Source organism: Aquila chrysaetos, chromosome 13 (assembly GCF_900496995.4).
Source record: "Aquila chrysaetos chrysaetos chromosome 13, bAquChr1.4, whole genome shotgun sequence".
NCBI lineage: Eukaryota > Metazoa > Chordata > Aves > Accipitriformes > Accipitridae > Aquila > Aquila chrysaetos.
Window position 1 is genome coordinate 35621979 of NC_044016.1, and position 27713 is coordinate 35649691.

At 37.6% G+C, this 27713-nt stretch overlaps 1 protein-coding gene across 4 annotated transcripts in view; it reads left to right on the top strand.

Annotated features, from left to right (window-relative positions):
• The window catches only part of KAT6A (lysine acetyltransferase 6A), a 52871-nt gene that overhangs the window by 4914 nt on the left and 20244 nt on the right, over positions 1-27713 (top strand). The window contains exons 4-11 of one of the 4 annotated variants that reach the window (XM_041128511.1): positions 19046-19154; positions 19644-19759; positions 20020-20101; positions 20883-21018; positions 22738-23072; positions 24258-24376; positions 25722-25817; positions 27537-27652. In XM_041128511.1, coding sequence (XP_040984445.1) covers positions 19046-19154; positions 19644-19759; positions 20020-20101; positions 20883-21018; positions 22738-23072; positions 24258-24376; positions 25722-25817; positions 27537-27652 — 1109 coding nt within the window. The remainder of the gene's footprint in view (positions 1-19045; positions 19155-19643; positions 19760-20019; positions 20102-20882; positions 21019-22737; positions 23073-24257; positions 24377-25721; positions 25818-27536; positions 27653-27713) is intronic. The other 3 variants (XM_041128512.1, XM_030036194.1, XM_030036195.2) reach the window with 3 other exon arrangements.

The window sequence follows — 27713 nt, forward strand, 5'->3', positions numbered from 1 at the left end:
CTTTTGTGTGTTTTAAACTAAGATCCTAGATTTCTGCTCTTCATGTACCATCTCTGTGCTGTGTAACCCATGCTGAGTTTCATACTATTATTTTAAATAATTTTGAAGATAAGATACTAAAACTTTTATGTAGATTCTGCCAGCATTAATTGACTGGCAAGTCAGCGGAAGCCAAAAGATCAGTTCCTATTCTACCGGATTTTTAAGACAGTTTTGTTTTGTTTTTTTAATGCAGACACTATGTGATAATCTTCCTTCAATCTACTGTTTTATATTAAATCTCAACCAGTTATGCAAGTGCAAAAGGCTTACTATGCTGTAGTAATTTTCTTGACTTATTGGGTGCTTGAAAGTGGTGAGGGATTTTTGTTTCTTTTTTTTTTTTTTCTCCCTTTTTTTCTTTAATGGAACTGTTCAGTACAGATTCTTTGGGAGTATTGTGATGATGTTTCTCTTGATTCTTAGAAAAGCCTTGGCAACAACATGAACAAAAGCTCAACCTCCCAAACCTGAGAAATCCTGATGATCTGTCTCTTGTTTGCTGTTGTTAATCTTTTATCCTTGCGCTGTTTGGTCTTTAACATCCATTTAAGAACTCTCCCTATATCATATGATGCAAATTTATGAATCTTAAAGGTGTAGTATTTCTTCCTTTTATTTGTTCAAATGTAGTTTCTACTCAGCTGCAAGTGCTTACCTGTCTGTTTGATAGTAGTGCCACTTTGTTTAGATGCCTAAAAGTGAACATTCAATTCCGGTTATTTTCCTGTGTATTATGAAACTGAGTACCTTGCAGGAGGTGTATGAAAGTTTGAGGCTTAATTTTTTTAAATAAAATAAACATAAAGCAGCACTACAGAAGCTTTGTTTAGTAAATATTATTTACTTTTTTTCAGATCTTATTTTTTATCTTAGTGTTCTGTGAATACCACATTCTAGTGTTAAAGGGCAAAAAAACCTGGCAAGTTATCATGGTTTACCAGGTAGTAATGACATGCTGCTGACATTATGGTTTTGAAATCCCTGGCCTGAAAACACTACTTGGATGAAAACAAGCAAACAGGAAAAAAAAACCTGCTGATGGGCAGAGCTCAGTGCTGAAACTTGCTTATCTGTTAGTGACAATGGCTGACAAAAGAAGAGTTGTCTTTAATTTCAGTTTTAAGCGCTTGTGTGCCTTCACTCGTGTAGGCTTTAGGGAAGTGGCCTTTTCTTTCTTTTCAGTTTCCTGTAGTTTAGAAGCTAAAATGGGAATTGCAGTTAAGAGCTGTTTTTGCATTCCTTGTGACATTTTGGACTAAATGCTGGACTTGACTTTGGTGGTGTTCCTATGATAGGTGACAGACTGGTAAGATTCACAATACCTACCCCTGTTGTAGAAAGAAAGAAGGGGGTGGTGGCAGCAAATTGTTGCAATGGAGTTCATAATGAAATTGTAATGAAAGAGAAGACGGTTGAGTTGCTGCCTCTTGGGTAAGTATCAGGCAAGCACTATCCCTTCAACATAGCTGGAAGTGAGGAAGTGTAGATGTCAGGCCTCCCACATTAGGTCAGCCAAAGAGGTGATAAGCGTGGAGCAAAGAACGTTTGGCGCCCAGTCCACCATCAATCAGTGACATCTGTAGGGAATGAGCAATACTGTGCAAGCTAGACTCTAAAATAAGTAATCCCACTATTATAGTGCAATTTCTACAGTAAAGCACTGATTAAATCTGCATGAAAGATTTCTTTAAAGTATAACTGTCACTTCTGTTTCATGTGCAATTAGTATACTTGCAGACTGAAGCAGTATTTTTTACTTTTAAAAGGGTTTTTTTTCTTGAGGAAAAATTGCTCTATGCTAGTATTTGTTCAGAGGAATAGTTTTACTTCTTGAAACTTCCTACTAATTATTATTTTAAAAATGCTTTTTCTGAGGTGGGAGAAAAAATTCTTCGGTGCTGCTTTGGAAACCATAACTTATCATTAAATGAATGCCATGTATCTTTAGAAAGCTGAGGGCAGAATTTTTTTGTCATCTTTAGAAAAGCTAAACAGAATAAAAAATGACACTGTTATATGTATGTGTTTTAACATATACTGGCTATTGAGATGTCTTTGGGAAATAAAGGGTTGACACGAGTATGCAGAAAAAACTTAGGGAGTATCTTGATGAAATTTTCTGGGATATTTCACCACCACTTGATTGTGTTTTTAGTTTGTTTTTTTTGTTTTGTTTTGTTTTTTGTTCATGATTGGGGCAGGTGCTATAGAGATGATTTAGGAAGTTAATCTTATTTGTACTGACACCTTGCATCTCTGCCAGAGGTTACCACAGCCATTGCAAAGATAAAGCAAGTGGTATTTTGCTCCTCAACTGCTGTGGTTTGTAGCCCAGTTTATTACTATTAAATGAAATTGTTGGTTTAAGTTAATGTTCTGTGTTGTGAAATTCAGCTGCTGCTGGAGGGAGAGAATCTCCAATGAAGGGACAGAGAGGGCAGCACAGGGCGGTAGCCTCTTTAATCATCTCTATTGTGAACTGGCACATCATCAGAGGCCTTGGCTGCATGCTGTTGAGTTGGCCATGCAACCTGCTATACCTTTGTTTTATCTGTACCACTAATGCCTTTATTTCTTTGCTTGCTTTTTGGCACAAAAGGTAGGCTCCATTTGCCAGACAAGAAAACTGATTTCTCTGTCTTACAGGCACTTAGCTTGAAATACTCTATTTGTGCATCTGAAGCCCAGAAAGTAACGAGTATCTGATGCTTATGTATGGCTATCAAATGCATATTACATATTTGATTGTGAGAAACTTCTTATGCAGTTGTGTGCTGCATCTTTAGAATGCTGGGGTGCTGGGGGAAAGAATTGCAGATTACAATACTTTAAGTCTTTTTTGATCAGAACCTTTGAAATAGATAGCTTTGCTTTTCCCACCCTATCCCCCAACCCCCCTTTTGTTGAAACAGAAGAGCTCAGTGAATCTATGTTGGTCTGGAAAGCCCTGGGTTGTCTTCCTGAACAGTTTTCATTGGTACAGTATCCTTTATTTGTAGGTCTATGGTACCTAGTAGTTCAAGTCATATTGTGTTGGCACTGTACAAAAGTGTAACTGAAAAGCATCTTGTTTTAGAAAGTTGGCATTTAGTGTGAAATAAGACAATACTCATGAGATGGGAGAGCACAAGATAATAGTATCTATGTAACAAATAAAGGTCATGGTATATTAGCTACATGCTGAAAATTTTAATCGTGTCTTTTAGTCATTACAAAACAAATGCATTCATGGTTTTGAGATTACAAAATATTATGTCTGTGTATTATGGCAGTACTTACTGCAGGGTATATCTTCCTTTGGAATCATTTGGCGTGATTTTAAAATTGTGTAGTATGATGGTCAAGCTAGAAGGAGGAACCCAGCCATAGCCTGAATACTAGCTTCAGTCAAAAACAAATGAACATGTGGGAGATCAGAATGCAGTACTTGTATACAAGTCCAAGCAAACTGTGTTACCTTATTAATGCAGCAGTTTTTGATAAATGCTAAAGCTGTTATCCCCAGAATGCTAAAGTGTAGTTTCAGTGCCCTGCATGTTCTGGTTTATCCATTCACTGTCAACAAAAATAGTAATAACGTATTTAACAAATAGGAGTTAAATTTACCATTTGTGTGGTGTATGCATGGGGGGGGGCGGTTCAGTATGACTACAATTAACAAGTACTGTTTAATAGTTAATATAGTATTACTACAATGTAAGAATTACTGCACTACTACAATACACTAATATTTAGTACTGGTTAAGAGCAAAGAGCTCTTTCCTGGCACATAGTTGTGAGGAACTAAGCTATAGTAAGATGCAGGTTTTAAGGCTGGAAGCTCTAGATACAGACAACTTGCTCTGCTTTTGTTTTATTGACGCTTGTTACAGAACACACGTTAAAAGGCTGTAAGAATTTTTGTAAACTTGTTATTATTAAAAAAATATGTTAACACATCAGCTAACTGAAGGAGAGGTTGAAATAATTGATGTACATATTGAATGTTTCCAGAGCATTTGAAATTTGGTCTCAGGACAATAGTTGGACTGTTTCTTCCACAATTAAAAAGAAAATACAGATGGTATTAATTGATCTCCATTTGCACTCTCCTTGAAACTGTCTTTTATGTCGGTTAAAACTGGATATGGCTGTAGCAACTGTTAAGTAAATATCTTAGTATTGTCCTGCAGTACAGCTGAGGGTATAAAAACAAAATTCTGAAAGTGCTTCCTGAAAAAAAAATGAGGGAAACTTCTGTGGCTGAAAAATAGGAGGAATATTTAAAGCAGATTCCCTGTACTGCTGTCTCACATGTGTTCCTTGTGGCATGTCTGCTTCCTAGTTTTGTGTTGCTATTTATATCTGTTGGTACTTATCAATCACTTTAACTGTGGGTTATTATACATGCAGCATCCTTTAGGCCTTCCCTCCTGCAAATAATGGTTCTAGATCCCAGGGTGCACTCATGTTTATCACATGAAGCCAAACTTCTTGTATCTTTTTAGAAAGTGCATATGCTTTGAGGGTATCATAGTTGTTTTGAAGGCCTTTAAGCATACAGTAGCTATTGCTATATTGTGCCTGTTTTAGGTTAATAACTTAATTCCATGTCTTAAAGCAAAGGACTGTCCCGTTACTGGCAAGGAAGTTATTTGTGGATTGGTTTGTTTTGGGTGGAGTACATAAATGATCTGCAACCAGAGCATTGTAATTATATTTTGAGAGCTCACCCTTGCTCTCCAAGGGTGCTTTTCAAGCTTTGGCTCCCAGCTGGAGGAGGATTAGGATTCACTCTCTTTCCAGCTGGTTGTGTGGAAGAGAAAGCTGTAGTTCTGTCTAAAAAAAATTGTGGTTGATAACAGATGGCCTCCATCTGTACTCTGTGTAACTCTGGAAACTCAAGTGCTAAAAAATTATTTTGAACTTGATTCACTCGATTAGTGAACAGGTGAAGTAGCTCTTAGTAATAGAGCAAATGTAAGCATGTCAGAAATGTTACTGTCATGGACAGCTATGAATGGATGCTATGAGACAGTGCATTTAGGGTGAAATGGTGTGGAATGATACCAAGAGGGGCTCTGGCAGTATTTGGAGTAATGGTAACTTAAAGGCAAAGTTTGTGACTGTGGGAAGACATCAGATGTTGTGATGAGTACCTACGTCAATGGGGTACTACTGTGGAGGAGGTGTTTTTAACGGCATTCTCTGACACAGTTTCAGCAGAAGCTGAGTATAGGATAGCTGGTTAAAAAGGAGGAGACTAGTCCAATATGTTGGTTGGATCCCTGTTATTAGTCCTTTCTGTCCGGGAGTTTGTTGGCAGATACAGAATGACATGTTTCTGAAGTTTGGTTGATAAAGGAACCTTATTTACTACAGAGCTTTAAAGTATAGTCAGACAGGGAGGAGGGTGGGTGGTGGAGAACACTGCTAAATACACAACAGCTTGATTCCAGTGTTAGCTTTGTTATGTAGCCAGGGAAGAAACAGCAGAGAGAATGAGGGCAGCTAATTCTGTCCCTGCCCTTCCCCTAGCTTCCCAGCAATTTTATCTTAAGTCATAGTGGTGGCGGGAAAAACAGTTAAAAAGGTAAAAGTATTAAATGAAGTAACGTCATTTTAGTTGAAAGATAGGTTCCATGTTCTTAAAATAAGTACAAATAAGCAATCAACAGAAAATGTGGTAAACAAATCCTATGTGTGACAGCCTGCTGAGTCCTTTGACCTCTGTCCTCTGTGGAGTAGGTGGGTAGATAACATTTTATTCCTACTTGCCTCATTAGAGAGTTTCAAACTAAATTTATCCTAATGAGTTGTGATAAGTCATGTTAGTCTTCATTCCACCTATTTAGGTTTTCTCTTTATTTGTTGTGTAAATCTGATTTAATTCTTCTGTCCTCACCAGTTTTTTTCTGACTGTGAACACCTTTCCTTGAAACAGCTACTAATAATGCTTCAGGCATTTGATGAGAAATTGTAGCTCATTGGTTGTTTCATTGTCCAAGAATCTGGCAGTCTTTCTGTTGTTACTGCTATTGTGGTAAATCTGGACTTGTAGTGAGATTGAAAAGAAAGGAGGGAGAAGGGTGTCCAAAAAGAATGACCCTTGCATAGCAAACAGAATCCCATTGATAATGTATTTGCTTGTTTTGAGTCAGTTTTGAAGGGCAGTGACCAGTCTGTGGACTCATGCGTGAACGATGAATTCTGGGTTGAAAATACTGAATCTTCCAAGCATGTTTCTTTGAAGACCTATGAATTACTAAAGCTTTTATTTATCAATACCTCTATCATTTCACTGTGTTTCTGAAAATTGGATAGAACAAATTATGGATCTTGGTACACAGCTAAATATCTGCACAAGTGTTATTAAAAATATGAGAATGGGGCTCTTCCTTTTCTGGAATCTTTGCTTTTAAGTCTTTGTCAGCAAGTTGAGTCACCATTCTGTCTCTGTTTATCCATGTGTAAAATGAAAATTATGTCAAAAGTAAAGGTGTTCTGAATTATAAAGGAAATCACCATTTCTATACATTTGTCCCCATTTCTGTTAAACTGTCCCATCTAATCTTAAATGTCTAGAAAAATTGTTGACAGATACAGACTGTAGATATATGTGTGTGTAGGTTTGACTTAATATAAAATTCTTCAACAATATACAGCCTCTCCCAAACATTAGGTTTCTCCTCAGTCTTCAAGACTCAATCCTGGATATTTAGTAATGAGGTGTTTTGGTTGGAGTGCTGGATCTCTGAACTTGTCTGGACTCATAGTGAATTCCTTGAAGGTGTGTGTGGAAGGAAGGAAAGTAATTCTGCTGCTCAGTGTTACAATGACTAAGCTTCAGAAGCTACTAATCATTAAGATGCATCCAAAATCTTTAGCACTATCTCAGGAAAAAGTAGATGCACTTGCTTTGTGCTGCTACTTTTTTTTTTTTTTTTTTTTTTAAATATACATCCGCAAAAATACAGTGACTGACTGCCTTACTTCAGCACAGATGTCACCTGACTTTGCAAATTCAGGGTACCTTTGTAAGGGCAGTTTCTCAGCAGCAGACCTGTTTGGCTTTGTATGGGCAGCCTCTCAGCAGCAGACCTGTTTGGAAAAGGTTTTGCCTGTGCCTGTTTGGGGTTTTGCTACACTTGCTGTGTAAGGCTGCTTGTGTGGGAATGATCTATGCTTGTGCAGACAGCATGGGGTGAGGGAAGGAGAATAGCACTGAATGAGGACTGTGGGCCAACAACATGGGACTTTGTTAAATCTTACTGTCAAGAGTGTTACATTGAGCAGTGGATTTTGATAGTGAAGAATTATGTGCAGAGTGTTTATTTTTCTTTTTTCTCCAATCTCGTGTTCAAGGTGGTAGAGCTTCAAAAATTGAGTAGGATTTGGTCCCATAGTTGCACTTGTGTGGGTATCCTGCGTAAACTACAGATAGCAGCCTTGTATCAGATGTTTTTAATGTGCACTAAATTTGCAGTCACAGTTTCTTTTGTGCCTTCTTTGTTATCGTCTTTATGTGGGCCCCTGCATTGCATTAAATATTTTTGTTCATTCATTTTTGTTTTCTAACTGAAGTATTTTCCTTTCTTTTAGGGTTGCAGCTAATGTTGAAGTAAAGCGGTACACAGTATTTAAAGATGGAATAATTACCTATATGCACAGAAATTACTTAGGTGTTTACAAAAGTCTCTTCCCCAAAGTAATTTGTTATTTTTAGAAATTAAAGTCAATACTGAAGTTCCCTATTTTTTGTGAAAACCAAAGTATCATGGAATGCAAACTGTTTCCAATGAGAGGAGTTCAGATTTTAGTTTGCTGCTGATTTGAGAGGTGTGTTTTGCTTTTGCAGCTGTGGAAGTCTATGACTACTTAGAAATATTATTTCATCTAAAACTGAGTTATATAGTCACCCCTTGCTCCTAAGACAGCATCCTTTATTTTCTTGAAAATTAGGAAGCTGGGACAAAGTATAGAAGAGAGTTTACAGGTTATAGGTTTGGGTAAAGAAAACTTCAGTAACTTGAACTGCCAAGTTCCTGAATCAGTGTCAAATGAAGAGAGTTTCTTTATACTGCAAATAAAGAAATTTGAGCCTCCCTTCCCTGCCCCCCCCCCCCCCCCTCCAGTTTGCAGGCAGGAAGTCTTGGCATGTGATTCTGATTGTGACGTACAAATCTTGAATTGTTTTAATCCTCTGATTAGAGGATAGCTCTGGGAAGGTTATTTAACAATTGACTGTCTAAATATTTCCAGCTGACATTCTGTAAAGTTCTTATCATGTGCATGTCTAATAGTAAGGCAGTTTCTTCAGTTTGAATGTCAGCCCCAAGTAGTATCCACATTGGGTTTTTTTCATAGGTTTCCAGAGGTCATAACCGCTGCATAGAATTCAGCCTGTGTATACTGCACTAATATCTAAGCTATTAGCTTTCACACTTCACTTTACTTTTGTAGCAGCATTTCAGATGTTCTCTCCGTTGTAATAGTCCTTCCTTAAACAGTAGCACTTATTTTGAATGTCCTTTGATTTTTTTTTTTGTTTGTTTGTTTTTAAATGACCCTTTTATATTTCTCTTAGGAAGAGGTATGTATTTCATGCTTGTCATTTCTTCTGCATACTTCTTTATCCTTTTTCCCTTACACTTGTTTTAATGTAGCCTCATGTTTTAGGCCATCAGTCTGCCATATAAATATGCTTCTTTCTTTCAAGTAAGACTCAACTAAGTGAATTGGAGACAAAATATCCATTGATACAGGCAAACATACATACATGTGTTATTGTAATAGTTTTTCACGTGTCTATTAAAATAGACATTGTTTTCTTGAGCGCAAAGAGTATTTTAAGGAATTTCTGTTTTTACTCTCAGTTGCTTCATATTTTTTCTTCAGCATGCTGCCTGGAGAGAACATTAAGAATTGTGATTTGGTAACTCAGATAGGCGAAGAGGGGTGAGTCATTCACCAGGCTAAAAAAACTGAACCCATTGCTGCCACAAGTTGATATTACTGAATAGTATTTCCAAAATTATGCTGTTTTGCCTCTATACAGCAAAAAACTATTATTTGTAAAATTACTTTTGTAATATAAAATTCATTAGTTCTGATTTTATTGAGGCATGGAACTGAAGTGATTTTCTTCCCCAGCCACTGATCCAAAAGGCATGGAATCCAGGCTTTGCAATGCCCTGCTTACTGAAACATGTTTCCTCATGTTTTAAGTCATTTTCTTCACGTGGTGTAGGTTGAACTTCCCCTCTGGCTTTTCTGGTTCATCTACTCTTTCCAGTAGCTTCAGCATTTGTGGCAGACCTTCGCAACAACATGGGCTGTTTGAAGTGAGGAGTAATGGTTTGTTACTTGTTTAAAAACAGACACAAAAAAAACATTATCGAGTATGACTTCTCAGAAGCCATCTATCAGTGCTCCTTGATGATAACTTTCTAGCTAAGTGTACTGTAGTGGGTATGGTTCTGTAAATACTTGCTGTGGTAGATTCTCTCTCTGGAGGGCTCACATTCGGGATGTCTTAAACAGCAAAGCAAAAAAAAAACCAACAAAACAAAACAAAAAAGTTGGTGTGAGTGTACGTGTTTCTTTTACACTAGCTTTAATAGCTTTAATTTTACACCTACTCGATTCCAGCCACAATGACTACTACAAGCAGATGTGTGATGATGGAGCAAAGATAGTCCTGGTATCTAGTGAGCCTCTGATGGTACTAAAATGTCTGCAGGAAGTAAAGTGCATTCAGGTTACTGACAGTGATCACTGTGACAGTGTGGGCTACAGAGCTGGCTGTGAGTTTTGCTGAGTTTCCTATCTCGCTCTTCCTAAATTAAGACGACTACAAAGCAGATGGATTGGCTAAAACTGAGGTTTTAGAATTACGCACACATGCACACACACACTTTTTCCATAGGCGCTTCTCTGTAGTCGTCTTTAGGAGGGTGTACAGACTGTGAATCTGTAGAGCATGCTTGGTTTCTAGACATCCTTTGTATAGTAACAACATGTGCCGAGAGGCTGGCAGGCTGTAAGACACTGTCAGTCCAATTTGTTCTGGCTCCCTCCCTGCTGAATGTGGTGACATCACACAGATAGATGTGCTTGCGAGAAAAACAGCAGAAGGAGTTGAATGTCTGCCAAAAATTTGCAGTATGAAACTGAGCTGGCTGCTTCCAGTCTTGTTTTCACGAATCTTTCATTGTATGCTTGCGTTTTTCACTTGCCAGGATGTTCTTTGCTGAACAAACACAGCAGCAGTGAAATCTCTCCATACTTAGCATAACACAGTCTTACACAGAAGCTTTGGAGGAGTAGCCTGATCTCCGCATTCAAAGTTATTCCAATTTAATAAATTATTCTAAAATGTTTTGAATTCTAGTAGAAACTTATTCTTTATTCCCCCAAACTGTAGCTGATTTGTTTTTTAAATGTGATTGTTTGTTTGCAGTTTGTCAGGGATGGTAAATACAGGAAACATTGAATCTGTGAAGGACAGTCTTTGATCTGGTTCTTCCAAAGCTAGGCAGTGTTTACATGTGGACATCCAAATTTGAAGGACTCTGAGGATGAACAGGGTGTGCACAAATACTGGTTAGAAGAGATAAGAAAGACTATCTTGGACTGTTGACTGTACAGAGGTTCTATAAAATTCTCTTTCATTAAATAAATTGCTCATGAACTTCCTGCAGAAGATACATGAAATTGTTTACTTCTTCCCTGAAAAGTTGCATGAATGTTCCAGCTTTGCTTTCACAAATGATATAGGATAGCCACTGTTAGATGAGGCCAGCTGTGTTTGGGGAAATTTTTTTCAGTGAAATGGTATATACTTTCTGCTCCTCCTGTTCACAGAAAAGTATTTATATTCAAGAAAAAAATAAATTGCAAGACAGCTAATGAAATTCACTGCTAAGCTTTGCTAGTCAATAACCTATAGAAAAATAAGAGATGGGAGAACCATAACAAATATAATTGTTCATGTCTTCTAATGTTTCATGAGGAATATGCAGCTATTATGGTCATACAAGCATTTTGTAACTACCTCAGTCACATAGCTGGAAAGCGTATGTAGTCATATGAAGCTATCATTGAATCTGAAACAATTCAGATGTGAACTGCTAATACAATAAATTCCCTGTCTCCAGGGGCTGTAGTAGCGCTGCTTTTTTTTAATGCAAGAACAAAGTATATTACACTATAACTAGTGAAACAGAGTCGTAGAAGACTCCTTGATGCAACATTGTGTGGCAGTCATTGGAGTGTCATTAAAGTTTGGTTATTTGATTACTTGAATGAACTTTAATTTGTAGGAAAAGATGACTTACAAATAGGTTTCTTCTAGCTAATGTCATATACTTTGCTGCAGCTACATGAGGATTTTGGAGGTGAAGTTGGATAGAAGCATGTACAAGGTGAATAGAAGCATAGTTAAGTGCAGTTTAATGATATTAACTGACTTGCATATACAAATGCAGTGTAGACATGAGCAAAAGAAAAGCATGCCAGTGAAAGTGCGTGGACTAGGAAAGTAATTTCGAGGCTTATCCTTAGTGAAGCAGGACGGCAGTCTGATGAAATACATCAGACACGAGCTTACTTGGTTGTACCTGTTTTTTCGTGCTCTGTGCTCTTTAGTGCCATGTTGTTGTTACATTACAATCAAATTCTAAAACACTGAAGTAAAATGATCAGCTGCCCTGGATTGCACAATTGCTTCAAGTTTTCCCTTCAAGTCAAACAGATAAAAGAAAAGTAATTCTTCCCTTACTCATACCAGTTAACACCCAGTAGTGGTGCATATACACAGCTGAATGAAAGTAGCTGAAATGACAATGAAAACAGGGGAGTTGTTCAGTTCAGTGTATCTGCTGTGCTGAAATTGAACTCTAATATCAGAATTTGAGAAAGGGAAATGTTGTTTCCTTTTTACAGCCAAGTAAATCAAAGCAAAGACAAGTGGAGATTATTGTTGTCATCATTGTTGATAAGGTGGAGGTGTCCTTGCTGGTCAGGAAGAAGAGCAAGTATGCTTTGGGGTACTGCTGCCTGGAATAAGCTCTTGCCCCAAAGGAAAATATAATTCCTTGGCTAGTAGATTACATAATTCATGCCCTGACAGACTTTTGTCAGGGAGCGTCTCTGAGATTGCCATGCTGCTGACTGTACATTATAAAATACTAACTTTGTAGAGCACTTATTTAAAACAAAAACAAAAAACAAGGACTTTAAGCAAAAGTTCTGGATTTTTTTTTTCCCACTGTGTCTCTTCCTGTACTAGCCTTTCTCATGGAAGGTGAGGGAGCAAATTAAAGGAGCAGGAAGTTGACGTGTTCTTTAGGATGTAGTGGTAAAACCTTCAGCTAAAAGGCTTGGAGAGTAGCAGGTGTTTTACATATTTAAAAAAATGTAGGACTGCAGCTCAGGAAGTTTTCATTCTGACAGCAATCCATTGATTGAAAAAAGATATGTTTATAACAGATACTTTTATAAATCTGGTATGGTAGTCGTTTTTTTGGTGTGTTTTTTTCCCAAAGGCAAACTGCCTCATTAATGTACTAGACTACTTTAAAGTGTGTCAGATTATATAAGTAGTTTAACTCCTAGGTTTTGATTTCCAAGAACCATGGCAGTTTCTTAGAGGGGATTGCACAAAAAAAAAAAAAAGGGGAGGGGGGAGAAAAAGTCATGGGTTTGAGACATAAAAAGAAACAATAGGTCAAAGTATATGGTTTTCTCCTGGGGAAAAAAAATAATTGTAGTCTCCCAGATCAAAAAGTCAGAGGGGAGGTCCCAACAGCATCCACTGATGCTAATAATGTAGCCTGCACTGTTGAATTGATGTTTGCTTGGTACTCTTTTTGGGGTGTGATGGTGTTAGTGGGTTTTGCCATGAGGAGAAATGTGGTAGCTCTAAACATTGTTCAAAGGGGCATAGCTGTCTACAGTCTCTTCTGAGCTTAGATATCTGCCAGACCTTTGATCAGATTGCTTCCAGAAATTACATTGATTGACATATCACTTACATGTTCCTGTACAATGTAGTGGGTGATCACTGTTCATTGCTCTTGGCTTTTCTGTGCCAAAAGGAGTGAAATTGCCATCAGCCTTATTCTGCTGTGCAAAAACTACTCCACTGTGCTCTGCATGCAGTTTAGCAAGTTGATATTTTACAATGACTTCTATAAAAACTAACTACAGTATTGGGACCAGCAAGATGTGAATATGCAGTTTATGTCAAAGGGATTGATACCTTTAGCAGATAACAGTATCACTGGTATTCAGAAATGTCTGCTGTCACTTATGAAATGTCCATTCTTGTATGAATGAATTGCATGTGCTTGGTAAGAGATTCACATGTGTGGGCATGTGTAAGTCATCTAAAACTATATTAAACAGTAGTCATGGTAGAGGCTAACATATAACATAATTTAAATGAAAGTTTAGGCCAACAGGTGAATTTTGATGTAGTGTAGTAAATACTGCTTGAAATATACAGTAGGTTTAAATGTACAATATTTCTTCATAATACATTTAAACAGTCAATTTTTTAATTCCTTTTACTGTCCTATTGTTCTTTGATTAATAAGTATATAGGACTGCAGTGTTCCATGCCACAAGGTTTCCCACTAGGTAAGAAGGTATTGGCAGAAAAGATGTATTTAATGCATCTAAGCTGTTAATTGTTGGTTTTTAGGAAGATGTACAGAAAGAGATCTTTAGTAAGTATCACAAAGGCTTGAAGTGTTAGTACCATTAGCTGTTGGCATCTGAACTGTAACTTTGGGGGATTTTTAAATGGGAACTGCTTAGGGTTGCCAAGGAGGGCATCTCATTGGCATCATGTGGTAAGATTACCTTAGTAGCTTTTTCCCAAATCAAAGAACAGATATTTGTGGAATATTTCTGCCTTTCTTATGTTTTCAGTAATAATTCTCTGATGTTTTGTAAGAAAAGCTGTGCTTAGGATTCTTTACCCATAATACATTTAAAAGAGCTTCTGATTAGCTACACATCTGCTGCCTGTGGGTTTCTCTTGTTTTATCTTTATTAATTGACTTGCATATAGAAAATAATAGTTTATTTTAAGACTGTGCCTATCTAACTGTCAGGAATTGGTTCATCTGCTATTGCTTTGCCAGAAAGGTTGCTCTATATTAATATGTTAATATATTTGTATTTCTTCCATGTATAAATACTTACGTTTAGTGTCCAATTAGTTTCTCAGTCATTCCCGAGTATATTAATTAAAATTTCATAGGTCATCTATTCTTAAGTAATTTTATTGTCTGTCCTTTGAAAATTATTTCCATATCCTGCTGTTATGTGAATATTGGAGCTAGACATACAATCCTAATAATAGTCTCAATATTCTAATTTCTATTTTACATTCTTCTTGTATTTGTCTGAAATATTTAAACATATAAAGCAAAAATAGATAGGAAATATTTATTCGTTCTTTGCATCATTTACAATTTTATTATCTGTTCCCTGCAAGAAGTCTTTTGCCATTTGTTTCTCCCTTCCTCTTCTTGTAGGTTGTTCTGTTCTTTTTCTTACTTGCTGCCCTATAATAATTTGTAAATTCTTACTGTATCTTTCATGTACACCTAATACTGCTGGCAAAAATCTTGCAATCTTCTTCCACCTAATTTATCTCATTCCATGGTGTCTGCTGTGACATTGACCAGAGGGAAGAAATCCCCTTTTATACTTCATGCTTTACAAGGAGTTAACTTTTTCAAACTACATCAGTTTGTTAGGGGCTGTAGCGTATGATTCTGTCAGAAGTAGTAAAGCTCTTCTCCTTCATTTCTAAAAAAAAAAAAAAAAAGGGAGGTGGGGGGGAAGAAGCATAAAGAACACATAAACACCATTTGGTAATTAAGTGGTGCCAAAAGTTTGAATGTCTTATGTGTGGTTATACTGCAGTTCAGTAATACAGTTAATAAGTTGTGACTGCGTAATTAAGTGCATTTCACTACATTTGCAGATGTTAGACCAAATGCATTCTTGATGTAATCTGTAAGGGATGGTAAAAACATCAATTCTTACTCTGATCGCAAATATGATTTGCCTGGTTTCTTTGTCTTCTGATGTTGGGGTACAGCCATTCTCCATGAATAAACAGTCTCTCCAAGTGCTACTGTGATTACGTATCATTGTGGTTTAACCACAGCCAGCAACCAAGCACCACGCTCACTTCCTCCCCACGCCATGGGATGGGGGAGAGTATTGGAAGGAAAAAGGTAAAACTCATGCATTGAGATAAGAACAGTTTAATAGAACAGAAAGGAAGAAAATAATAATGATAACATAATAATCTAATAACAACAATAATAAAATCACAAGTCTAATAAAAGGATTGGAATATACAAAACAAGTGATGCACAACGCAATTGCTCACCACTCGCTGACCGATGCCCAGTTAGTGCCCAAGCAGCAATTCCCCCAGGCCAACTCCCCCCAGTTTATATACTGGGCATGACATCACATGGTATGGAATATCCCTTTGGCCAGTTTGGGCCAGCTGCCCTGGCTGTGTCCCCTCCCAACTTCTTGTGCCCTTCCAGCCTTCTTCCTGCCTGGGCAAGAGAAGCTGAAAAATCCTTGACTTGTTGCTAAGTAGTGGTTAGACTAACTGAAAACATCAGTGTGTTATCAACATTCTTCTCATACTAAATCCAAAACATAACACTATACCAACTCCTAGAAAGAAAATTAACTCTGTCCCAGCTGAAACCAGGACTCGTATATAGTGGAAAATGACATTCTTCTGGTTGTTTAACTGTAACTATATGTTGACCGCATTTCTGAGTGCTTACCTTTAGCAGTTTGATTCTGTATATCCAGATTTGCAGAGTAGGCATTTTAGGCTTATGTCAAGTCTCTGAATTAACACATCATTTTACAGCCCTTTGAACTAAAGCTGTAAATGTTTTCTTGAGATACGTTAGATTGAAATTTGGTGCAGATTTCAGTTCTGAAAGTATATTGTCCCTCTTGTATTAAGAAAACCAACGTTTTGTGCTTGTTCTGTACTATTACAGTATCACTGAGATTATTCTGTATTGAGAGCAAGAAGGTGCTGGGGTTTTGGATCATGGTTTCTTTTTGTATTTTTGGCAGTCTTCATTAGTTATTTCTGTTTTTAATTGGTAACTTCAGAGCTAACAGAAGTGTATAGAGTAATATGAATGTTTTTTGTCATAGCTTGGTTGTGATTCTTAACCCTTCTTCTGCTTCTTTGCTCTTTTTTTAATACCACATGTAAACCTCAGCATTCGATAGTGCAACTTTAATGTCACATTGGCTCTTAACTGGCAGTTAAAAATCAGTAAACTCTTTGTGTCAGAAAGTAAGATCTAGCCATATGTGCAGGGAAATTGATGCTGTTGAATGTTGAGTCACATTAGAGTTTAACTATTAGAAAGAATAAAAGTTTCTTTTTACCTTCTGTCTGAAAGACTGTTACAGTGTAGTTGAGATTCTTTATGAAACTTCATCACAACCTCAGACTGAATGATTCTGGGATGTGAAATTACATTTGCTGAGTCCATTTCTGGCAAAACCGCACTTGTAATATTGTGGAAGTTACAATTTGCTAAGAAGCTAAAGAGTTTTGTAAATTTTTTATTTATTTATTTTTAATTTAATTGACTGAGCTAATATATGACCAAATATAAAGGATGAATGAACATGCCAAATTGGATTCTAAACCTTTTTACTGCAACTTTATGGTGGATCAAGATCATTGCATTTCTTTCAGAGAGGATCAGCAGATGCCTGGACAGGGATCTCTGCATTCTTTAGTTCTCATGCTGATCTGCTTGTTGACATTACTCAAGGAACTTTCTCTGAGCATTTTTTTTTATCTGAAAATAGGAATAATGGTGCTTAAAAAAGAACCAGTTATTATTCTTACGGGAAAGATGAAGGTTAGTTAATGGTAACTTGTTCCAAGAGGTAGTAAGTATTCCTCAGAAAGAAGAGATCGAAGGTAAGAAGACAAGTGAATGTTTCTCAGAAGGTAGAGGGTAAAAGTAATTCCTGAAATCTTGATCCCAAAGAAATTAAAGCACTGACAGACCCTTAATACCCATTTTTTTCCCCTCAGTAAACCTCATACTGACAGGAAGTGGCTAGCTGTCTGGCACCTAGAGTCTAGTCATGAACAAAAAGAGAACAATTTGTGTACAGTCAGTCCCCTTTCTGTTAAAAGAGGATGGGGGATCCCTACATAGCTGATTTTAGCCAACATTACTATGGTGAATATGGCTGGAAAGATACTTCCTGTCGAGGTGAAGATGCTAGTTTCCCCCTTCCACTTGGATATTAACAATTTGTATGCTTGGCATAACTATCTACCGTTGTCTTGTTTTCTCACTTCCTCAAAAGGAGCAGAAACTGGAATCCTTCAATTCACTAAACCTATGAATGTTTCAGACTGAAATAGTTTGATGGCCAGGTGATTTCATATTAGTTTACACTTCAACATCCCAAAGGCCAAGATAAATACTTGTGTTCAGGATGAGGAACGTTAGACTTTCATTCCCAGGTAGTCGTTCCACATTGTGTGCTTAATTTTGAAATAGCAAATTTCCTAAAGTGTTCATATTGTTTCCATCTAGTGGATGTTTTAAGGAACACACCTCAGTCTGTAAGTATACTGGATCTGTACACCGAAGTTAAGATACAGCTTGACACTTTCAGTTTCTATATTACTGTAACATAAACCAATCTGATTTCTGCAAGAAACTGTTCTGCATATAGCTTTTGCTTTGGCTTAGCCAGAGTAAATATTCCTTGAAGTTATTCTGGTATATGCTTCCATACAATAATTAACAGTATGTGCATATGTAGCTGCATTATATACTCTGAAAAAGGTATGTGTGAAATCATTAACTGTAGTGTGATACAGCTATACAAAGAATGTGTCTCAAAACTTACCATAATCTAACATTTTTCATGTTTCCAGTGTTCTAAATGTGATTTTAGCATATTTTTGCTATATTTTCAAATTAAATTTTGCTTACATCGTTGCTCTGAAAACTATAAATCACCGACTTGCCTTGGAAAATGCAGAACTGGATTAGAAAAAATTTGCTGGATTATGAAATCCAGCACTTAATGTTGCTGGAGATAATCTTATCCTTTCCCTCTCATTAGTTGATCGAGTGCCACTTTAAAACTATCAGTTATTGCACTTGTTACTTCTTTAAGGAGGCTGTGTAGAATGTCAGTCATTTGGTTTAAAACCCTCCTGCTTATTCCAGGCCAAATGTATTGTTGGCTAGTTAATATCTATTTGTTATTTTGCTAGTGTTGTGCCTCATCTTAAATACATCTTTGTCCCTCCATAATGTTTAACCCTCCCAAACTTTTTCAGAGAGAGCAAACCTTTTCATCTGCTGCTTTTGAGTGCTAAACAGCGTATTCACATAATTTCTTGCAAGAGAATTTTCTTTTATTTTCATTTTTCATAGCCATGTTAATAGTTGTACAGTTGTTGTACTTGTTCTATAATACGTTTTATTCCAGGTAGTGCACTGCAAATGCTTTTGACGATTGCACTACTGCTTTTTGGATACCTGATGGGAATTGCTAAGACTGCTGTGTTCTGGTGTCATCTGTGCCTTTTTTTCACCACTGCATCACATCATAGCTCACTCATTTGTGGACAAATTAAGACACCAACTCTCTCTAACTTTGCATTCAGTTATGTATTACTTTATAGCCCTCTTTCCCAGCTTGTTTTTCCAAGTTTCCCCTAGCCCTGGAATTCCATTCTCTTTTCCGTTGTACCTGGGATTATGCCTCTTGTCTTTGGAGTTCTAACTTCTATTCAGGTTACAGTTAATGCAGTATTGTGTGGTGAGAACCAACTAAAATTTGTGAGGCACGGTGTATATTATATACTGTTTACACATGATATTAATGTCTGTGTGATTTTGTGTATTGTAACTTGCTTCCTTGATATGCTCAGTGTTTTTATTGTCTGTTTTCCTCACAGCCGGTTGCTGAACCAATTCCAATCTGCAGTTTCTGCCTTGGTACAAAAGAGCAAAATCGGGAGAAGAAACCTGAAGAGCTCATCTCTTGTGCTGACTGTGGCAACAGTGGTAGGTGACCATTTACAGTGCTGCTAATAATAACCCATCCACTTGAGACAGAAGGGCTTGGTATAGTGGCTGCTACTGACCCATACGTATGAGGATTGTGCACCTATGGCATATAATAGTTAGTTTAGCTGAATCTCGTGCTCCCAGAGGGGAGACAGTTAATTTAACCTAGCACAAATAGTTCATTTGGCTCCTGGAGGTTTCTTTAAAAATGTGGTAATGATGACCAGTTTTATCATGTTTCTCAATTCAGTTATGAAAAATTATCTTGGTGTTCTTTTGTATGTGGGTCTGCTACTTGCTATCCTAGGGTATTGGTTTTGTGTTATAAGTAGATAAGAATAGAAGCACCTAAAAATAGGAGTATCTGGAAAACCAAAATTCTGCATGGGAATATGTCATTGATAAAGTAACCTCTCTGTGAGCTATCTGTGAGCATTAACAGCAGTGGAATAGTTTTACTGGTATAATTTTCTCCTTTTGCTGTAGGTCATCCGTCCTGTTTGAAGTTCTCTCCAGAGTTGACGGTTCGAGTGAAAGCCTTGCGATGGCAGTGCATTGAGTGCAAAACATGCAGTTCCTGTCGAGATCAGGGCAAAAATGCTGTGAGTACAGTGCAGTATGGACTGAATGAAGAGGATGTCAGTCTTGTGGATGTTCTGTTAAACTACAAAATAAAATCATTCTAGAGTCAAGTGTTTGCAGCTTTTGTTTGAGACTGGTAGTCTTTCTGAGACCTGTGAAATACCATGATATGTCTGTAGTTGAAAACTACGTGCATGTTCTCTGAGAATGTGACAAATTAATGGAGCGCTTGATGCTGATGCACATCTAAAGAGAGATTAACTTTATCTGTCTTCAACAGGATAACATGCTATTTTGTGACTCATGTGACCGTGGCTTTCACATGGAGTGTTGTGACCCCCCTCTTACCAGGATGCCAAAAGGTGAGGACTTTGTGATGAAGAGGATAATTTAAGATGGTATTGGAAGAGATCAGTGGGTAGAAAGTGCCTCTGCATATTTGGTCCTCTTTTAGCTACATTTAACTTGTTCTTTACAGCATTGCTTTTCAGATATTAGAAAGTAGAGAAGGGTCAGAGCTTCACATCCAGATTTTCCGTGGTCTCCTGCTTCCTGTACATTACTGTCTGTGAAGGGTTTCCAAGAAAATCTTTTGAGGTTTGAGGGAACAGAAGTGATCCTTGCAGATTAAAATGATCAGCTTCCATTTGAATGAATAGCCTTGTCCAAAAGAAAGAGATGGGCTTCTGAGTTTTTGAAGTGATATCCATTTGGACAGTAGAGAATCCTGGAGTACAACCAAACTTCTGTTTTCTCTCAGAAAGCATGTTATCTGTGGAATATTCTTCGTTGGTAGTTAGAAGAAAATTTTCCTATAGAAGATAGTTGGAAGTATTGTAGTCACAAGCAGAATATGGGATAATTAAATGTGTTACTTTTTATGGTTTTCTGATAATGTGCTACGAATTAAAGAGACTTCCTGCATGGTTGTGGGAAGTATATTGGGTGGGGGGGTGGAAATTAACTGGACTTGAGTTTAGGTTGCTGGAACATACACATAATTTTTCTTACATGTATATGTGATGACTGGGGCCTTTGGTACTGTTCCTACCCTTTCTGTCAGAAGACCTGGGGCCTGTAATTCTCCTTTCTGTCTGATGTAGATGTCCCTTGCATTCAGTGATGGGGACTTGTGTCTTATAGGTATGTGGATATGTCAAATATGTCGGCCACGGAAGAAAGGAAGAAAACTTCTACACAAGAAGGCAGCACAGATAAAACGACGCTATGCTAACCCGATAGGACGTCCCAAAAACAGGTTAAAGAGTCAAAATACAACGTAAGTCTCTCTATAAGGAGGAGTAAGGTGTGAGATTGTATAGGGCAGTGGGTATTTCCGAAGTGTCTGGTCTACTCTGTGAGAAGATTTCTTTTACAGTAAAGAGCTTTTCATTATTGTTTAATCCAGAATTTCTGAAGAGTGCTGTGAAAGACTAGAAGTAATCTCAGTGTTTCTTTTTGCCCAGATTTTTGACTCTTTGTAATAACTTGCTATTTAGTTTTGAACTATTCCTTACATTCATAGATGAATTTTGCTGTTCATGTCAAGTCTATTTTGCTGGATGGCTGCTGCTTCTTCCAGCGTAATTGTTTCATTTTGCATTTCTCAAGAACCCTTTCTGATGTTTAGAGAAACTAAGTAATCTACAATAAACCATGTGAGGTTGTTGTTTGACGTATATTTAATCTGACACTGCTGCCAGAAAATATTTGGCCCCTTTCTGCTTCCCTTCCACATGTTTCTGCATTTGTGGAGCACTCTCTTGTGCTGGGACAGATTGTGTGGCCTTGTCATGCGGCAGCCAGTCATCAGGGAATTGGATTTGGGTGGGCAGGAATTCTTTGGATAACTGTTTGGCCAGAGCAATTTCCTTGATTTAAGATTGCTGTGCAGTGCTTGTTGTGATGCAGCACTATTGACTGTGCAGGGGAAAAAACAATGAAGGAGCATGTCACAAGAACTTCTGTTTTGGGCATCAGGTCAGCTTAAAAAAAAAAAAAAAGTTGAACTGCCACTTGATTCTAACCAATAGCACCAAGGGATGTTCTGAAAAAAAACCTTACAAAGTTTAATGCTTACAAAAACATAGAGGGAATGTCTCTCTCAAACATCCTGGTTTTTTTCAGTCTGTGTGATACCTTTGCTTAAAGGGACTCCCCGTATAATTCAGAGGGACAAAAGGAAAGCTATCTATCTGCTGTTGCTGTTTTGTCTCTTTTAATTTTTATTTCATGATTTACTCATGATTTTTTTTGCCTTTCTTCCATCATTTCACTTGCAAAATATATCCACAGAATTATGCACAGATGCTTAGTTTGTCGTCTTAGGAAAAAGCAGCCTACTTCTATCCTCTGTAGCTGCAAAGATTGTAGCTAAAACCAGTCAGCTTCCTGAAACAGCAGTCGGGTCTAGGGCAATCCCTCTGACAAGTGTTAAATACTCACTTATCTCAATAGAGTTTTAAAATGTCCAGCCTGAAAGATAGCAGCTGGTTGGGAGATCAACGCTGTTTTCTGCTAAGATGACCATCAGTGGTATAGGTTCTTAGCTAATGTGCATGTCCTGCATGCATTAACTTTCTGTGTAGTTCTTACGATAATTTCCTATCAGTACGAAAATTTGACAAACGACAAATGTAAATGTTTAATGACTGCATAAATTGAAACCTTCCGTGCAATGTATTCATTCTGGCTACTGATTTTAAAATTTAATGTTGTATTAAATATGGTGAAAATCTGTTGTTTAAACTCAAATTAATTGCACGTAATGTTCAGTGTGGAGTAAAATAGTACAGTACTTCTACTGAGATGTTTAGAATCCTGGTTCCTCTAGGGTACACAGGCTCTTGACTGCTCCTTTATGATTAAATTCTGCAGTTCATGTTTAGCTTCCGTGTGATGGATAAATAAGTAGGGAAGGTGATATTCCGCTTTTCAACCCAAAACAAACCACCTTACCAAGTCAACTCACCATATCTTTCCCCTTCTCATTCTTTAGATCAAAAGGCCCTTTCAGCAAAGTTCGAACTGGCCCCGGTCGGGGTCGGAAGCGTAAGATTGCTCTGTCCAGCCAGTCAGCATCATCAGAAGGATACCTGGAGCAGACAGATGTCTTGGACTTCTGCAGAGATGGCAGCACCACCTTGAAGTTTAACAAGAAAACCAAAGGGCTTATAGATGGCCTTACTAAATTCTTCACTCCCTCCCCTGATGGACGAAAAGCTCGAGGGGAAGTGGTAGACTATTCTCAGCAGTATAGGATCAGGAAGAAGGGTACCAGGAAATCTAGCACTTCAGAATGGCCCACAGGTAAAGATTTTTCACCCTGCCAATGTAAGTATCCTGTACACCGAGAAAATGTTCGAAGGCTAGGATGTTGAAGTGACTAGAATTGTTAGAGACTGGAAACTTTGAGCTGAAAGTTAACACTCAAATGCAGTTAACTTTGGTGCATTGAGGTAGAATACCAGTTGGAAAAAGGCAGTGATTCTAGAGACCTTTGCATCTTTATACATGATGGCAAGGTGTGATGAGGGGTTAAATGATTACTGTGAGGTAAAATGCCCTTTGGTAATGAGGGGCTTGCAGGTAGCCCTAGGAAATGTGCTACATAATGTCACATTTGAAATAAGTAACATAGGGAATGGTTAATGAAAATTAAGAACAGCAAGGTAGAAGTATGAAATGGGAAACAGATAATTAAAACCAGCCTGACAGACCCATGAGTTTCCAATCTATGGTACAGGCTTGCGTGCAAATGTTTCTTAATTTTCTCAGCCATAGAGGAGCCTGCTTCCTGCAGTTTGGCACCTTCTTGCTGGAGAGCATCCCTTCTTTTGAACGCAGTTCTGCTTTCTTTGTTTTCTTTTCTAGCTTAAGACATTAATCTGTGACTGGACCTTGCTTCAATCTCTGTATTCAGATCTTTACAGTCTTGTTGACTGTAAAGTTTCATAGCTTGAATTGTTCCTAAGCAAGCCATGGAAAATATTCCACAATAACATACAAGGTTTCCAGCTTTAGAATAGTTAATGTGTGTTAGCCTGGCTGGTGCTGGAAGAGCAATAATGTATCTTAATGCTTTGGGGGTGAGGTGAAGTGTCTCCTGGGTTTTGTTTGCTTTTTTTGTGGAAGGGGTGTTTCTTGGGTGATGAACAGAAGTGTCCTGGTGTTGGTTGCACTAGATACCGCATTTAAATAGTTGTGATCCTTGTTTGTGAGAAACAGGCATAGTGGTATGCCATTTATCCAAAATTGTCTCATTGTTACAAATGCCTTTGTGATACTACGAATGTCTAAGTGGTGAGTTTTGGACCTGGTTAATATATGACAATACTTCTTACGTGGTCACAAATCCAGAACTGGTTCTTCCGCTGTGGTCCCAAATCTGAATAGAAAATCCCATCAAAAAAACTTGGCATGGTGTCTGACTACAGCCAGATGATGTTTGTCGCTGCACTAAAAAGCAAGTACTTCTTTGTAAATGTAGGTGAAGACAATTTTCTCTCCCATTTACAGACAATCAGGATGGCTGGGATGGAAAACAGGAAAATGAGGAGCGTTTTTTTGGGAGCCAGGATGTCTTAACTGAAAAAGACATGGAGTTGTTTAGAGATATTCAGGAACAAGCACTGCAGGTAAAGTTAAATTTTCAATGTCTGGCAGTAAGTACCAAATCTGTAAAAGAAATTTAAACAAACCCAAAAAAACCCACCCCAACCCAACAACAAACAACAAGAAGAAATACAGACTCCAGATGAGTCAGTCTGTCATATAAGCTAATGTGCTTGGTTTCTTCTGCTTGAGAGTAATGGGGAACTGACCTCAAGAGAACTGAGGATAATATTAAAGTGAGCATAAGAGGTTAAGGTGGGCATCTAAAAAGCCTTGAGGGCTGTGGCTTTAAATAGCTGGTAAAACATGTGAACTGTTAAAACAGTAAAATATGGGACTCCTTGCTAGCAGCATGGGTTACATAGGGCCTCTGGCTAACTAAAACACTCTTTTTCTAGATATTTTAACTCCTTATGGAACAAGACAGGGCATTACTGTGTGTATGCACATGTATGTGCAGATATACCTGTGTGTAATGTCTGTGTATCTACCTGTACATTTCAATAACTTGAATGATCTTATGACTTAACTCCTTCTGAAGCCAAAGGTATCAATTGAATTTATGCAGTGACTTCCCTGAACAGTGCTTCCCTAAGTATCACTGTCCTTTTAAACTTCTCCAGGTATTTGACTTCTGTTTATTTACCTATGATTCTGTCATAGCCTGGTTTAATTCCACTACACTAAATATAGTCTCTGTACCAAAAGAGTTAATGAACAATGAATTGTGATAAGACTGAACTACACTATGTGTGTGATAAAGCAGACTAAGGTGAAGTGCAGTTAACTCTCTTATTGAGGTGCAAGTACAACACTACTGTATAACACTGCTTATTTCAAACTTTGTTACAGGATTGATTTTAACAAAACTCAGCGTGTGCATCCTTGAGCAAATCGCACATGAGACTACGGCTCGTGACCGTAATTATGTTTTAGAAAAATAACTGAAGATCTGAAATGAAATCCATGGAAATATACCCAGAATAGAGAAAATATTAATCTCCAAACATCTGCTTAGAAAAAGGAGCAAGTTTTGGAGACATTTCCCCCTTCCCTGTGTGGGGAAAATGTTTGTTGTGCATTAAATACTTTAAGGTGGCTAGTTGGTTGGTTTTGGTGAGGAAGGGGTTGACCAGAGTTGTGATGCAGCTGATACAGGGACCTTATGTGTGTACACTGAGCTAACTGCCTCACCAAAGAAAATAGAAATACAGAGTGACGTATCAAAGGCTTTTGAGTGAGCTGAGGAAAAGATACTGCATATTAAATGTTCAAGAAGTCATTCAGAGCTATCTGCAGCTAGCATAGAGGCTGAAGCAGTAGTCTGCTATTGAAGGCTTTCTTCTAATGACTGTAATGTGTAAACAGGTGTATGGGAGCTGGGTCTCTGCATTTGTGTTGGGCATTCATTTGGAAGAGGGGTTTGTTGCTGAAAAGAAGGCCCAGGTGCAGGACTCGTTGCAGGTGCATGTTACTCTGTTTTCCTTAAGACTTGTCAGATGCCTGTGATAACTGTGTTTGTTATTGACCTATTGTACTGGGTAATAATAGGGATTCCTTTGAAACTACAGTGCAGGAAGTGCTTAACTAGAGATGATCGTAGGTCTAAAGAGCTGCCTTCATAAACTGCTCTTTTGGCGGTTTGTTCTGCCAAGGAGTGAAATTCTTGTGTTGTGTGCAACCTTGTATCGGTTACCAAAAATGCAGAGCTTGTGCTTTCCTTTCCTCATGGAATCCTCACAAATAGCAAAAGCTTTTAGCACCCAAGATTGTGCTTATTTAATAGTATTGTCTTAATTCTTTTTCTTAAATACTAGGAAGTTTGTTCTTGCTAAATCTGGCTTTTGAGTTGAAGTAAGATAAATTGACTCTCTTTTCTAGTTTCTGTCCTAGTAGGTAGCCTAAGATGAAAGGAGAACCCTAAGGAATAAATCTGTAAACTGATGGGAAAAAAAAAAAAAAAAATTAAGTGGTTGTATATCTTATGCAGGTAGTAAGCTCTAAGACATTATTTGGCTGACTACTGAAATATTCTCTTCATCTTCTGAGTAAGAATAGAAGGAAACATGAATCAGTTACTGATGGCTCTATTTGGAGCTCTTGGATTAAATATTTTCATAGGAGATTACTGTCCTTTTTCATCTAGATAGAGCTCCTTAAGATGTGTATGCATAGGACTAGATTCTGAGGTGACTTCTGCCTACACCAGTCCCACTTAGGAAACTTAGAAAAATGTTAATTTTGAATGTTAGCCTTTCAAACCCTAAACCATTGTCCTGGGTATAGCCGTTTCATTCTGCTAGCATGAATTTGCATATAGGTAATTCACTGGTACTCTTCACATTAGTTTCTGACCTCCTGCATGAAACATGGTCTCTATTTATTAATAGCTTTGCAGTCCAGGTAGTTCATATGATAATGCAAGACCAGTGGGAATATTTGGATTTTTAATTGTGAGTGACAGTCTTTTGAGAGAAAATCTTCATGAATTGACAAAACATTTGTTTTCTTTGAAAGCAGAACATTTAGTTCCCTTATTTTTAGTTCCCATAAAATATACAGTTACTATCAGAGAGACAGGGGTGATAAAGGTTGTATAAGTAATTTAAAAATACTATATTTTCTTTTTTTTTTTTCTTTTAATAAATAATTTGAGGTTTTTCTTTCAGTCTTCTGCACTCATGATGATAAGCAGCTAGCTGTACCCTGAATATTGTTTTGGTAGATACTATATTCACAGTGGTACGTATAGTCTCGGAGCTGGGAAGACACTGATGTGTTATGTTAGATACTTGAATATTCTAGATCTTAACCTTAGGAGCACTTTATGTGTCTGTTCTTCGCTATTGAAATTACAAGAAAGGAAATAGCAACGGGACTGAAAAAAGATTGTATTAAATTTTGCATTTAAAACTACGACATACAACAGTGTGAAAGGCAGTGGAGGTATGTGGTATGACAATGCTTACTAATTCTTCCTTTTTGTGAATCACAAAAGGATTCTTTTGCTTGAAGTGTGACTGGTACTGGTTTTTAGTGTCAGAAAGCAACATCTGCATCTTCCTATCTCTCTGTGAGTTCGAGTAGGATGGATGGTGTAGCTAAGAATGTTTAAATGTATTTCAGCTTAGAAGCCTTTCACTTTGTAAATTCACGAAAACTTTTTTTTTTCCCCTTGCATAGAAAGTAGGGGTGACTGGGCCTCCTGATCCACAAGTCCGATGCCCTTCTGTCATTGAATTTGGCAAGTATGAAATCCAGACCTGGTACTCCTCCCCATATCCACAGGAATACTCGAGGTATGACTGAACATTCTTCTCCTTTGTTCTGCTTCAGTGTTTATGGGAAAGCTGTACTCCA